This window comes from Podarcis liolepis (genome assembly GCF_965112155.1).
Source record: "Podarcis liolepis genome assembly, chromosome: 9".
Taxonomy (NCBI): domain Eukaryota; kingdom Metazoa; phylum Chordata; class Lepidosauria; order Squamata; family Lacertidae; genus Podarcis; species Podarcis liolepis.
Window position 1 is genome coordinate 21,076,650 of NC_139564.1, and position 13,498 is coordinate 21,090,147.

A 13,498-nucleotide genomic window follows, 5' to 3' on the forward strand; every position below is an offset into this window, starting at 1 on the left:
AATATTGGTCATATAGTGAATAAAACAAGAAATGTTCATTGTGCACCATTTTGCATCTAGGTAATTCAGCTACAGTCTGGGCTGGTTTGCAGCACGGAATTCCAGGGAGGCCTGGCCATTGATATTTCTGGAGGAATGGAATTCAGCCTTTGGTACAGAGAATCCAAAACCAATGTTAAAAACCGGTGAGATGACCTAACTCCAAACATCCTTAAAGGAAACGCATTCAATGATTTTGTCAACATAGGGAATTTTAAATCTGAGGAAAGCGTGGAAATCTTAAAACACTTATCAATATGAACTGAATCCCTGTTTTAGACAGAAATATTCATGTTTCTTTCATGGGGGGGGGGGACGACTGTTTTTGTCTAACTGGTTTCAAAAACTATGCTGGCAACGATGCAGTTGTAATCCTTATCAAACTTACCTGGAAGTCAGTCAGTCCCATTTAACACTCATTTTTTATGAGCAGACTTTGACTTTCATAGGATTTTGCTGCAAATGTAGAAGGGCAATCACCATGCTTACTCAAAGTTCTTCCACTTCCCCCAAAAGGTGCTCAAGGTTAGGCTTTGTTGAGGTTGTGGGGAAGATATTGACAGCCCTTCTATGTAAAACTGGATTTCATTTGTTGCCATATTGGTAAGAGGAGTTTCTCAGACTATCTGTGGGATTTGAGAATGGCTTTATCAAATTGAGATTCAGAGTGGAATTCGATGTGGCAATTGAATTGGAACTGCAACCACATGTCAAGTACTCCCTCCCTGCTGTTTAGGCATATTTACTTGTCTTGGGATGTCCTAGGATGTCTTTTTCCTACCACTAAGAGCCAGTGATACAGAGACATTGGGGAGGTGGCATGATGTTGTGGCCTTGTCACCTAATGGAGTTTCCCAGAAGTTACAGATGGGAGGGACGCTCCTGTTCTTTGGGTGACGGAATGTTATCTAATATATGACTTCCTGGTTTATCTCAATCTCTTCTTGCAGGGGAGCTGTGGTGATAGTCGGCAACATTGTTGTGGATGCGCTCTTCGTCAAGGCTGGCATGGAAAGCAGTGTTGAAGCCGAAACAACTCTGGACTTTGTCTCCACAGTGCAGTTTTCACAATATCCGTTTTTAGTTTGCTTGCAGATGGACAAAATTGAAAGTCCTTTCAGGTAGCAGTCAGGGGGAGCTATTTGTCTGTAATGTTAACAGTGTACAGTGGTACCTCGGTTTACGAACTTAATCTGTTCCTGAAGTCCGTTCTTAAACCAAATCCGTTCTTAAACCGAGGCGTGCTTTCCCTAATGAGGCCTCCCGCCGCTGGTGCCCTTCCACTGTTTGGCTTCGGTTTGTAGACCGACGTAAAGTTCGCAAACTGGAACACTACTTCTGGTTTTGTGGAGTTTGTAAACCGAATAGTTCATAAACAGGACTCTTCATAAACCGAGGTACCACTGTACCCTAACTAGACTTAGGGAGGGTTGGCTTAGGAAGAGGAAGTGGATTCAGAGGCTGGTGGGCCTGGAGGTTTCTACCAACCCTGGTGAAATCCTGAAAATTGGCTTCTAAATACCTTTAGAATATGCTGGGTGGGAAGAGATTTTGCCACAAAAATGTGCAGTTGGGCTTACCGTTAAGAACTACTGCTCATAGGATAGATACTTTATGCCATCCGAGTTACAATATATAATGCAATATCATTATTATTTTGCAGGAGATACTTAGTTAAATATGAAAGTCTACCATCAGGAGAATCTTATACCTCCCGGAAAGGAAAAGTGAGGCTGCTGCCTGGCTCCGAATATCCCCTTCACCAAGAGAACTCCAACATGTGCAAGAAAGTTTTCAGTGATCAGCCTGACTCCTCGGAAAGCTGGTTTTGAAACAGGCGGCTGATCTTTCATTTGACCCCAACCGTGGCTGATGTTGGCTTTTACACGTACTGCCGTGGTGGCTTAGGGCCTGAATCTGTGGTACTTCAGCCCATGAAAACTTTACTGTCAACTTCAAGAGGCCCAGAATCTTGAGTGCGTGTTCACTGTGTTTACATATTTACATATATTTAAAGAAACCCTTTTTTATGTGACAAGTTAAGGAAATCATACCAATTGATGCAATTCTAGGCACTCGTTGAGGGTCCAGTTAGATGTGTTGTGTGGCCATATGCAGATCTTCCTGAGTCCCTTTGTTTGGTTTTAAAAAGACCTGGGGGCAGGCACTTTGGATTGGGGCCACAGTGAAGGAGCAGAGAGGGCTTAACTCATGGGTAAGCAAACTAAGGCCCGGGGGCCAGATCCGGCCCAATCGCCTTCTCAATCCAGCCCGCAGACGGTCTTGCAATCAGCATGTTTTTACATGAGTAGAATGTGCCCTTTTATTTAAAATTCATCTCTGGGTTATTTGTGGGGCCTGCCTGGTGTTTCTACATGAGTAGAATGTGTGCTTTTATTTAAAATGCATCTGTGGGTTATTTGTGGGGCATAGGAATTTGTTCATTATTTTTTTTCAAAATATAGTCTGGCCCCCCACAAGGTCTGAGGGACAGTGGACTGGCCCCCAGCTGAAATAGTTTGCTGACCCCTGGCTTAACCCATTTCCCACGCCTCATTTCTGCAGCTTAAATCACTGCTCCTCAGCCATGAAGTTACTTTTACCCATGGGAAGGGATTGGAAGAGAGGATACGTGTCTTTGTCTTTTCTCGCTTCATAGCAGCATTAAAGATTTTAACAGCAGCAATTTAAGTAAAGGACATGATTCAGTGCGAAAGGGGGGGGGGGTTCCTTTCTTAAATATCACAACCCTATTCCCAGTCTTCCCCACCACCCACCTCCAGCTACTTTTAACCAAAGAAAAGGACCACAGGAGCTCCAATTATCTGATTTTGCCCTGGGGCCAGTATCACTCTGGCGTTGACATTAAAAACACTGCAAACACACAATGTTTCTTGAAGGAAGAAACAGAAAGGTCCATGGTTCTCCCAGGCGTTTTTAAAATCTGCACAGTAAAAATAATGATTATTTATTATTTCAGTTGTAATCCTGACTTTAGTGGAACCCATTTTTTAAAGTGCAGTAGTGTTCCATGCTAAGGTAGCACAAATAAACATTAATGCAATCCAAACTGAAACCTTGCACCAGTTCCCGGACAATTCCTGCTCATTTTAATGGGACATGAGCAGAAGATTTTGCTGGATGCTGTTGTGTGGTTTAACTGGAAAACAAAAAAATATTGGAGTTAGGATAATCGATGGAAATATGCTAATGCATGCTGAAGAGATAGAATTGTATGTGTTCATAAATATTTTCCATGTATTATACTAACTCCAGGCTTTTTTAATGTACTGTTTGCAAGATGAAGAACAATGTTGTGCATATGTACTTACTTGAAAGTAAATCCTACTGTGTTCATTAGGACTTAGTCCCTAGTTATGTGGTTAAGGATGGAGGAAGGCATTTGAATCAGGTCACAGATTTGCACTTCCTGAAACAGTAAGTGAAGCAAAACACAGCCATCCTTTGAAATTCACACTTCTCTGAGTGTCGCAATGCAGTTCTCCAACCAGATAATGTAAATGCATATAAAGCTTATATTAGTATCATAGAAAAATTGCAGTATATTGGAGAAAATTGTTTGCGACAAAACTGTTTTGTAGGCAAAACTGGATATAAACCGTGCAAGGAGAAATGCACACTAAACTACTCACCTATTTGATGTGGAAATATAGGGAACTGGATTTAAGACTGAGGGGGGAAATGAGATTCTGAGAAAATCCTGAAATTGACAGATTTGCCCATCGTTATTTAGGGTTGCACCCTTTTCGTTTTGTGGTTTGTTTAATCAGAACTGTGTTTGAAAGGACTTGGGTTGTTAACCTATGTGTTCGTAAATGCTTGCTTATCTTTTTTTTAAAAAAAAATGTGTGCAGTTGGAGACAGTTCTGATTTGGGAGAGGGTAAAATCCCAAGTCGTAAATTTGCTCTTCTGAAAGCCAATCAGTGGCTTCAGTGGAAATAAACATGGTTCACACTGGTGCTTTTAAATGATCTCATTCTGAAATGTGGTGGAAGTAGGAATGTGTTCACACAGACATCACTCAGTTGGGCCAGGAGAGGACAACATCAGGACTCGAAAGAGCCTCCTCTTTGTCTCATCTTCTAATTACCCTTTTTACAAAGGCTCCACCTCATGGTTTTGACATAGTGTGATTTTTGGGCAGTCATGGGCCCCATTAATGGTAGATTTGCATTCTGGGCAATAAGCAATATGGCATGTAAATAGATTTAAATAACTCTGCAGCTGAGAAGTTGCTGGGGTTTACCTCCCCCTTCTGCAGTTAAAGTATCTACCGTGCATAGAATCGCTCACAAAGCTAACACACTGAATTTATTTTTGTGATGGGTAGAAACCATTAGGGAGAGACTGGATTTATTGGGAGCATCTGCAGAGGATTACAAGGATGACCAAACACCATTGACAAATCTATTTCCTCTAATCCTGAACCATACACACACACATACATATGCACAGACTGAGTGTAGTTTCCCTGCTATGCTCTTGACATCTTCTCAAAAATGTTTTACCAGCCCAGATGCAGATAAGTGATCATTATTATGATTATGGTGCTATTTTAGGCTGCAGCTATAGAAGTATAGTACAGTGCTACCTCGGGTTATAGGCGCTTCAGGTTACAGACACTTCAGGTTACAGACTCTGCTAACCCAGAAATGGTACCTCGGGTTAAAAACTTTGCTTCAGGATGAGAACAGAAATCGTGTCCCAGTGGCGCAGCAGCGGCAGCGGGAGGCCCCATTAGCCTCAGGTGGTTAGTTAGTGGTACCTCAGGTTAAGAACAGTTTCAGGTTAAGAACGGACCTCCAGAACGAATTAAGTTCTTAACCCGAGGTACCACTGTACCCCGATCAAGGGACGTAATAGTACCACCCTATTCTGCCTTGGTCAGACCACACCTGGAGTATTGGGTCCAGTTCTGGAGACCACAATTTCAGAAGAATATTGACAAGCTGGAGGGCAACCAAGATGATCAAGGGCCTGGAAACCAAGCCTTATGAGGAACTGTTGAGGGAGCTGGGTATGTTTAGCCTGGAAAAGAGGAGACTGAGACGAGCTATGATAGCCATCTTCAAGTATCTAGTGGTCTGTCACATGGAAGATGTTATGTACTGAGTTGAATAGGATCCAAAAGGCAGCAGTCTGATTGGTCCTAGAACAATAGGATTCAGAATGCAGCAGTCTGATTGGTCCACAGGAGCCACCCAATCTATCTCCAGGTGGAAGTGAATCCGCAACCTGATTGGCCTACAGGTGAATTCCGGAATTAGCCAATCATGTGGGGCCCATTGTGTAAATAATGTATAATAAAGCAGACATTCTGGGGGAACTTCCATTCCTCCTCACCACTTTGAGATGAATAAAGAGCATGAAATCCACTCTCGTCTCCGAGTATATTTCAGAAGATGAAGCAAGTTTCTTTTCCCCTATTCCGGAAGTATGGCCTAAACCCAGGAATTCAAGTTAAAAGAAAGGAGATTCCAACTCAACATCAGAAGGTTCTTCCTGATGTTAAGAGCTGTTTGGAATGGTATCCCTCGGGAGGTGGTCGGCTCTCCTCCATTGGAAGCTTTTAAGCAGAGGTTGGATGGCCATTTGTCAGGGATGCTTTAGTTGAAATTCCTGCCTTGCAGGGGTTTGAACTAGATGACCCTTGGTATCCCTTCCAACTCTATGATTCTGTGGTTGTTCTGCCAGGGCCCAAATGGTTGGCAATGCGGCTGCTGCCAAGCTATTCCTTACAACACCATTCCTAGGTGTGAAGGTCAAAGTACTCCTGTTAAGTTGTAGTGATGGGGATGAGGTTTTAATTTTGTTTGGAGGGCTGGGGTTGGTACTACTTAAGCAGTTTTATTGTGCTGGGAATTTTGTTTATTGGTTGTCCGGCTGTGCAATTGCAGACCCACTAAGGTAGCTGGTCAGCTGTTCCCACACAGAATATTCCATTTAACTCTTCAGGGTTAGTCTAACATTGCCATAATTATCAGTAAAGTGTCAGATTTTGGGGGAAAGATCTTTAAATACACCACATAGCTTTGTACCGTATAATCTAGAAGAAGCTAATTGCCTTCCCTCATAAATTGGTACAAAATATTTAGCACAGCAGCTGAAGCTAACAGAAGCAATCCCATACCTTTGATGCAACTGATTTTCTTCACGGCAGTAGGATTTGCAGCTAATGTCATAACTTGGGGGGAAACAAGGTGCTCTCCTGTAAAGGCATTGCAGGATCACGACCTCTTCATTAGGAAAAATGAATGGAATTTGTTCCTGGCTATTCCTCAAATGCTCCACATGCTTAATTCTTCAGAGATGAGTGGCTGGAGTTGTCCCCCCCTCCCCCACTGATAACTGTGTTAGAAAAAATAAATACCTATTCCAAAAACAACAAAATCCAGATCCCCAATATGGTAATCCTGAGATGACATCCCTTATTTATATTTTCTTGTCAGATAAAATGTTTACTTCATATATTGGTCACAAGAAGCTGAGAGAAATGAAAGAGCCACTATTGGACTTTGACATGGGTTCAGTTCCCCACTCCGCCACCAAGCTTACTGGGTGACCTTGGGCCAATCACCAACCTACTTCACAGGGCTGTTGTGAGGATGAAAAATGAGTGCATATGCTGCCTTGAGCTTCTTGGAGGAAGAATAAATAAAAATGTTCATCACTAACATGACTGTGGTATCAAGGAGACACTGTCCAGAGCTTTTATGTGAAAGGGCTTGCATATTTACTTCAATTTCAATGCACTTCCTCTGTGTGTGCAACTGCTGCTCTTGTGTTGAAAGAATGCAGAGCTCACAACAGAGCTCCATATGTGCCCTGCAACTCCTTTGGCTGCAAGGAGAAGTTGCATTTCCCAGGACTCGTAAACACCTCATCTGCTCCCATAGTCGAGATGCCCAGGAGGGATAGAGGGAAAGACCTCTCTGCTCTACCATAGCGAGATAAGATGAGGTGGAAAGAGTAGTCCTGCGGTCACAACAACTGCAGATGGAGTCGGATATAGAAATTTGGGATTGGGAGAAATTGAGAGGGATAGGACACATGGGGATGCATCTGGCTCAGAAATTAACTGAGCTATTTTCTGACCTGGCTTGGTTGGCGTGGCACAGCCCAAGTCTGAACTGAGCCTAGGAAGGTTCGCCCATCACTAATTATTAGTTGTGTGTGCAGAGGTCTGTGTTGCTGCCCATAGAACTTGGGCTGTACAAGGACAAAGGTAATTTTGTAGGGTAATGGGATGTGGGTGGGGCTGTGGTCTAAACCACGGAGCCTAGGGCTTGCTAATCAGAAGGTTGGCGGTTCGAATCCCCGCGACGGGGCGAGCTCCCGTTTCTCGGTCCCAGCTCCTGCCCACCTAGCAGTTCGAAAGCACGTCAAGTGCAAGTAGATAAATAGGTACCACTCCGGTAGCAAGGTAAACAGCGTTTCCGTGCGCTGCTCTGGTTTCCAGAAGCAGCTTAGTCATGCTGGCCACATGACCTGGAAGCTGTACGCTGGCTCCCTCGGCCAATAAAGCGAGATGAGTGCCGCAATCCCAGAGTCGGCCACGACTGGACCTATTGGTCAGGGGTCCCTTTACCTTTACCTAATTTTGTAGGGTAAGATATTGACCATGTGCATCTCCTGTTCCCTTCACTGTGGGTTGTGCACTCTAACACACAAACACTTTTTGGAATTGTTCTATGAAGCTTATCTGGCAATGGCACAGACTATGGTAGGGCAGAAAGCCATGGGAATTAGTGGAAATTAGCCCTTTGCAACCAAACAGCTGGTCTACTCAATCATCCTCCAACCACCACAAACTCTTGAAAGCGCTCTGTGAAATCAAAACAGAGCTGTCAGCAAATGGAAGCTTCTGAACCCAGTTTTACTCCTTCAGCGGTGATAAATGCCCTTCTGGATTTTCTCTCCTATCAGAGCCATGCACTTGATTCTGAAGATATCTGACCCCAACAGCTGGACATAATGGGGATTCCAGGAAGAGAGTTAGCTCAACAGCTGGGTATCGGAAGGTAATGGTTTACTTGCTTGGAGGACTATGTCGCTATGGCAACCTTACAACAGACAAAAATATGTTTGCAGCCATATGCAGTCTAAACTCACATATGAAAGCCATAAAACCCCATGGAGCTTCTTCATACAGTACAAGCAAACTTATGCAACTGGAGAAATGATATGGTGCAGATTCTACTACTGGAGAGCGCAGATGGCAATGTTTGTTCAAATGCTGTCCTAAAATCCTACACTGGATGTAGAAAAGTAACATGGAACAGCTAAGGACTGTAGTCTATTTGTTACACTGGGGAAAAAAATACATGCAGGAAAGCATTTGTTTTCATCACTACCCCTGACCTGGGCACTCCTTTTACTAATATATCCAGCCCAATGCTCCAAGCAGTGCCAGGCAGGTGAGTCTAACCACTATTTTCAGTTTCCATAATGCCACAGACAAAGTGTGGGAAGCTTAAATAAGCCTAGCACTGCTGCTGCTGCCTGGGTCCACTAACAGGAAGGGTTCTATCAGAGAGCAGTTTGCACAGGATTCCTTCAAAGATGGGTCCCGAGTCTGGAAAATATTGTCCTAGGAGGCTCTCCAAAGGTTCTTCCCTCCGTACCATTCCAGGGCAACCGAGTCATGTGATTTCAGTGGAATTTCCCCCCCCAAACGCATATGGAAATTCCCATTTGCCCCAGTAAATTCATGTGTTGTTCTCCGCATAAGAGCAAGTGCACTCATAAGAGCAAGTGTGATACAGGGGCTTAAGAGTGTCAGACCAGGAGACCAGGGTTACAATCCCTACCTGGGCATGAAGCTCACTGGATTGGCCCAAGCACCGCCTCCCAGCCTAACCTTCCTCACAAGGTTTAATTGTGGGGATTGTGATACACATCACCTTGAACTCCTTAGAGAAAAAGGAGGGATATAAATGCAATTAATGAATGTTGTAATAAAAGGGTAAAGGTAAAGGGACCCCTGACCATTAGGTCCAGTCGTGGCCGACTCTGGGGTTGCGGCGCTCATCTCGCTTTATTGGCCGAGGGAGCCGGTGTACAGCTTCCGGGTCATGTGGCCAGCATGACTAAGCTGCTTCTGGCAAACCAGAGCAGCACACGGAAACGCCATTTACCTTCCCTTCCCGCCAGAGTGGTACCTATTTATCTACTTGCACTGTGACATGCTTTTGAACTGCTAGGTGGAGCTGGGACCGAGCAATGGGAGCTCACCCCGTCACAGGGATTCGAACCGCCGACCTTCTAATTGGAAAGTCCTAGGCTCTGTGGTTTAACCCACAGCGCCACCCGCGTCCCATAATGTTGTAATAAAGAAGTACTGTATGCAAAAGAGCAGTTAAGTGTCTACCTCTCATGGAGTATATGTGTGTTTGTGTTGGCACATGTACTTATCATGCAGTTTTGCTCTGCAATCACTCAACCACCGTGGATAGTAGGCAGCCATCCTGGTTCCTGTACAAGATGAAGCTGCAACAGTGAAAAATATCACAGGTGGACAGCACTTTAGAACTGGTTTCTTCACTGCACCTAAGAAAGTGACTCTGATGTCGGTGGTGCTAATAAGCTCATTATTCAGGAGAATGCTTATTTTAATCTCATGCCTGCAAGTGGTCTGTGACAGCCTGAAACATACTTGGCGCTAGTTAACCAGGAATGTCTTTGCTAAGCAACCCTTTAAAAGCCCATTGCTAACTTTAACTTTGCAAGTTTTCCACCTGCTGCTAGAGGAGCAGTTAAAAACAACAACCCTCTACCGTGTCATCATCATCTTCCCACTTTAATTTGTTAAATAAAAACTTTTATTTCACTTATTAGCATGGCAGTGTTGACACTTTCGGATTGCTTTATATTGTTTTTCTCATTTTATAGGCTGAAAGGAGAAAACGTCCTTTTCAAACAAACAGAACCTTTCAACCTACATCCCATTTTTAGCTGAAGTTTAATTTACATCAATGTTGGAAGGATTTACATGGTTCCATTGATGGGCTTGAGCTGTAACAGTACAGCTGCACTCCATTAGCAAATGTGCAATCCTTTTTCTGATACTGTAATGTGTATCGTGTTTTTTATCATCACTATTATTATTATTATTATTATTATTATTATTATTATTATTATTATTATTAAGAGTTTTACACCATATTTCAGTCCAGGACTAGGCCCAAGTTTGTTCCGGCATTTTCTTTTACAGAAACTAACACATATTAAAATCAGACATATAAAAATAAAAATAAATGAAAGAGATAACTAGTTAAAAATAGTTTACAGAGCCAATCCAAATGCCATCTTGAAAAGGTCTTCTTGTAGGCCTGGAAAGAACAGGCTGTGCTAATTTTTGCTGATCAGCAAGCATCCATCAGCTAGCCTCCCACCCTATCATTCTGAAAAATACCCACTCAGTCTGCTGTGCTCCCTTATGCTTTGCTCTGGAAGTTAAAGAGAACTCTTATCAAGATGGTACAACTGCCCTTCTGTAGTAGAGTGCAAAGTGCTGAACTCCCACTCAGTGGGTTTTAAGGGGGTACTCAAGGGTACTCAGTACCAGCACCTCTTTTGTTGTTGTTTTTGTTAAAACATGTGGCATTTACTGCAACAACTACATGGTGAGTACCGGCACCTATTTGTCTTGGGAAAAAGCAATGCTCCCACTGATCCCTCATAAGAAGAGAGGGAATGGCCATTATTAATGAACCATTTCTCCACACTCTGGTCTTCATACCTGTTGTGTGTTCAGTTGCTATTAAAGGATGTACTGCTGGTGCAAATGCAACTGGCGATCAAATAAGAAAAGAAATTGTGCCGCTACATGTGTCATGCTACCAACACAAAGACAATACATGAACCACTAGGCAGCAGTGCAAAAGCTCCTAATCTGAAATTGTTTGCTGCAAATCTCTCTTTTCTGTGGGTGTCACTTTGTGAAACTGTTGCTGAGCACTATTCTGAGTTTGGTAACACAACGTACCGTATTTTTCCGTGTATAACACGCCCCCATGTATAAGACGCCCCCTATTTTTGGAAACTCAAAATTAAGAAAATGGGGGGAGATTGCCCCCGTGTATAAGACTACCTCCCCCAAACATTATTTTTTAGTAAAAAAAAACCCTGGTCTTATACACGGGAAAGTATGGTGATTTCTTGCTTTTGAAATAACTAAAACTCCCTTGGAGTATGATTTACAGGCACAAGCAGCTTTATTAACTGGGAAGGTATATTTATTTTTGTCCAAGCTGGATCCACTATAATGTAGAGAGCTTTTTAAAAACCTGTCAGATACTAGATTAATATAAAGGGAAAACATTTATCATGTACCGATAAAATGTATTTTATTTAGATAACAGAGAGTAAAATGCTAACAGTAACAATGCTTTGTTGTTACATTTTGCAATGCAAATCAGGATTTGGTGAACTGTCCAGCAATTAAGCTTTTCTGGTGTAAAAGAGCTCATATAATACATCTTATGCTAATATTTTATATCCTATTCCCCTCCTAATTGTTTCTAACTTAATAACTACAGCTAGAATGTTGGTTGCAAAGGAAGTAGCATGAATCTACTCATCTTCACTAACGGAATGGCTAGCATTACAATGATGTGTTGTATTTAATTAACTTTTACTCAGTGCAATTAATTACCATGACTTGACTTAGGTCTACTTCAGCGGCTCTACCCTGTATGAAAGTTTAATATAACCCAACATGAATAATTCTTGTCATATGTTTTTTGTGTGTATAGACTGAAAATAAAACATAAAAAACCACGGTGTACTTAGGAGGTTGTTTATAATATAGTTTAATGAAAAATACATTTTATTTGTCATAACATTCAAAAAATATACAAATGCTTGCTTGTTTGCATACAAAGGTTGATGCTTAAAGCATTTAAACAGTTTATTATATTATTGTGATCCTCATACAATTAAATCTTCGCTATGTGCAACACACCCGTAGTGCAATTCCCAGAGCGCCTTTGCTGGGTTTGCTGTCCTTGAATTCCAAGCTCACAGCATTCTGTAATGGGATCACGCCAGACTTCAGCCAATAACTCGCTACAATGTCATCTATGTTGAAAGCAGCATAGAGTCAACATTTTCTAGATAATTGTCTTTAGGTTTTCCACAAACAGCAGTCCATTTCACCAAAACAGTCTTCAAAGCATTTTGCCCTTCCCATTTTGCTCAACTGCACTCAAGCCCAACATACAACTGACATTATCATTCATTACCATTGCACTTTCTTTATGTCTCCCCGCTCTTTAAATTACTTGACACTGATCTTCCCTTATCTAGAAGTTGGAGAGAGGCGGAGAACCACCACCACAGATCATTTTAAAAATCAAGCACTTTAGAATTTACTGCCCTTAGGTAATTTGCTGCAGTTTGTAACAGGAAAAGAAGTGACACCACAGCCATCAAAACTAGGTGGCAAAGGCATCTTTCTGTGGACAGAAAACAAAGTTATCTGAAGCAGCTACCAAAAAGAAAATAGTAACAAACATAATAGTGTAAAAGTCATTCCTGTATATAGACATTCAGTACAACATCTCAGGCTTGAAAAGGCGGCCTCGTACAAGACCCAGGGAAACCAATCAGAAATTTCCCTGTGGGTTGATTGATTGGGCTCTGAAGCTGACCCAAACCACTAAAGTGATGCCTACACGCTATCATTGCTTCTTAACTGAGAGTAATCTTACCTGCAAAATGATATGGCTGCAATGTGTAAAATATATAAACCTATTAGCATGTTAACCCTTTTATGGGGAGACCATGGTTTACATTACAGTAAATCAAAAGCCAAACTACTTGTGACCCGGAAACTTAAATTCTGCCAGATACTGTAAGCAGGTAATATAAATTACACCTGTTCTACAAATGTTGTTAGCTGATTTTATATAATCAACTAATATGGCTTATTCATAGGCTTGAATCTGAAGCTGATCTTCCTTGTACGGAAGGGTTGTTTTACCGTTTGTGTGAGAATGTGGTTGATGAAAAAAGGAAATCCAAAGAGGTTTGCTTGTACAACAGCCTACACAAAGCAAACAAACACTTAAGTGTTTGCAGAACAGCACCAGCAACCATTTCCCTTCTGCTCACGGTTCCTTTTATGCAACCCCATAGTCTGGATTCAAAGCACAGTTAATAAATCAAAAATTGATTTATTAAATGATGTTCTGCATCAACACTCACAATAGTAACTAATATGAAGTAGGACAAACCAGGTTCGGTTTTCTGTCTTAATTTGTATTAATTTGAAAAGCTGTAGGATGATATGTTAGCCATACTCAGGGTAGATACATAGAGATCAATGAACTTGAGAAACATGTCCATTTATTTCACTGGGTCTACTCTGAGTATGACTTAACTGGATATCAGACAAAATAAATAAATACATGGATAATGCAAGGCATTAAGGAT

General features: G+C 42.0%; 1 protein-coding gene and 1 long non-coding RNA gene across 3 annotated transcripts in view; one reads left to right on the forward strand and one right to left on the reverse strand.

Moving 5' to 3' along the window:
• Positions 1 to 1,998, forward strand: part of MTTP (microsomal triglyceride transfer protein) — a 34,729-nt gene extending 32,731 nt beyond the window's left edge. For both annotated transcript variants that reach the window (XM_083459206.1, XM_083459207.1), the window contains 3 exons: positions 61 to 185; positions 990 to 1,160; positions 1,703 to 1,998. In XM_083459206.1, the coding sequence (XP_083315332.1) occupies positions 61 to 185; positions 990 to 1,160; positions 1,703 to 1,871 (465 nt within the window). In that variant the 3' untranslated portion in view covers positions 1,872 to 1,998. The remainder of the gene's footprint in view (positions 1 to 60; positions 186 to 989; positions 1,161 to 1,702) is intronic.
• A 794-nt stretch (positions 1,999 to 2,792) lies between these two features.
• Positions 2,793 to 5,523, reverse strand: LOC310686182. Its single transcript, XR_014515749.1, has 2 exons — positions 4,887 to 5,523; positions 2,793 to 4,627 (listed from the first exon to the last, which is right to left on the reverse strand). It is a non-coding gene; the product is annotated as an uncharacterized lncRNA (long non-coding RNA).
• Positions 5,524 to 13,498: the final 7,975 nt, after the last annotated feature.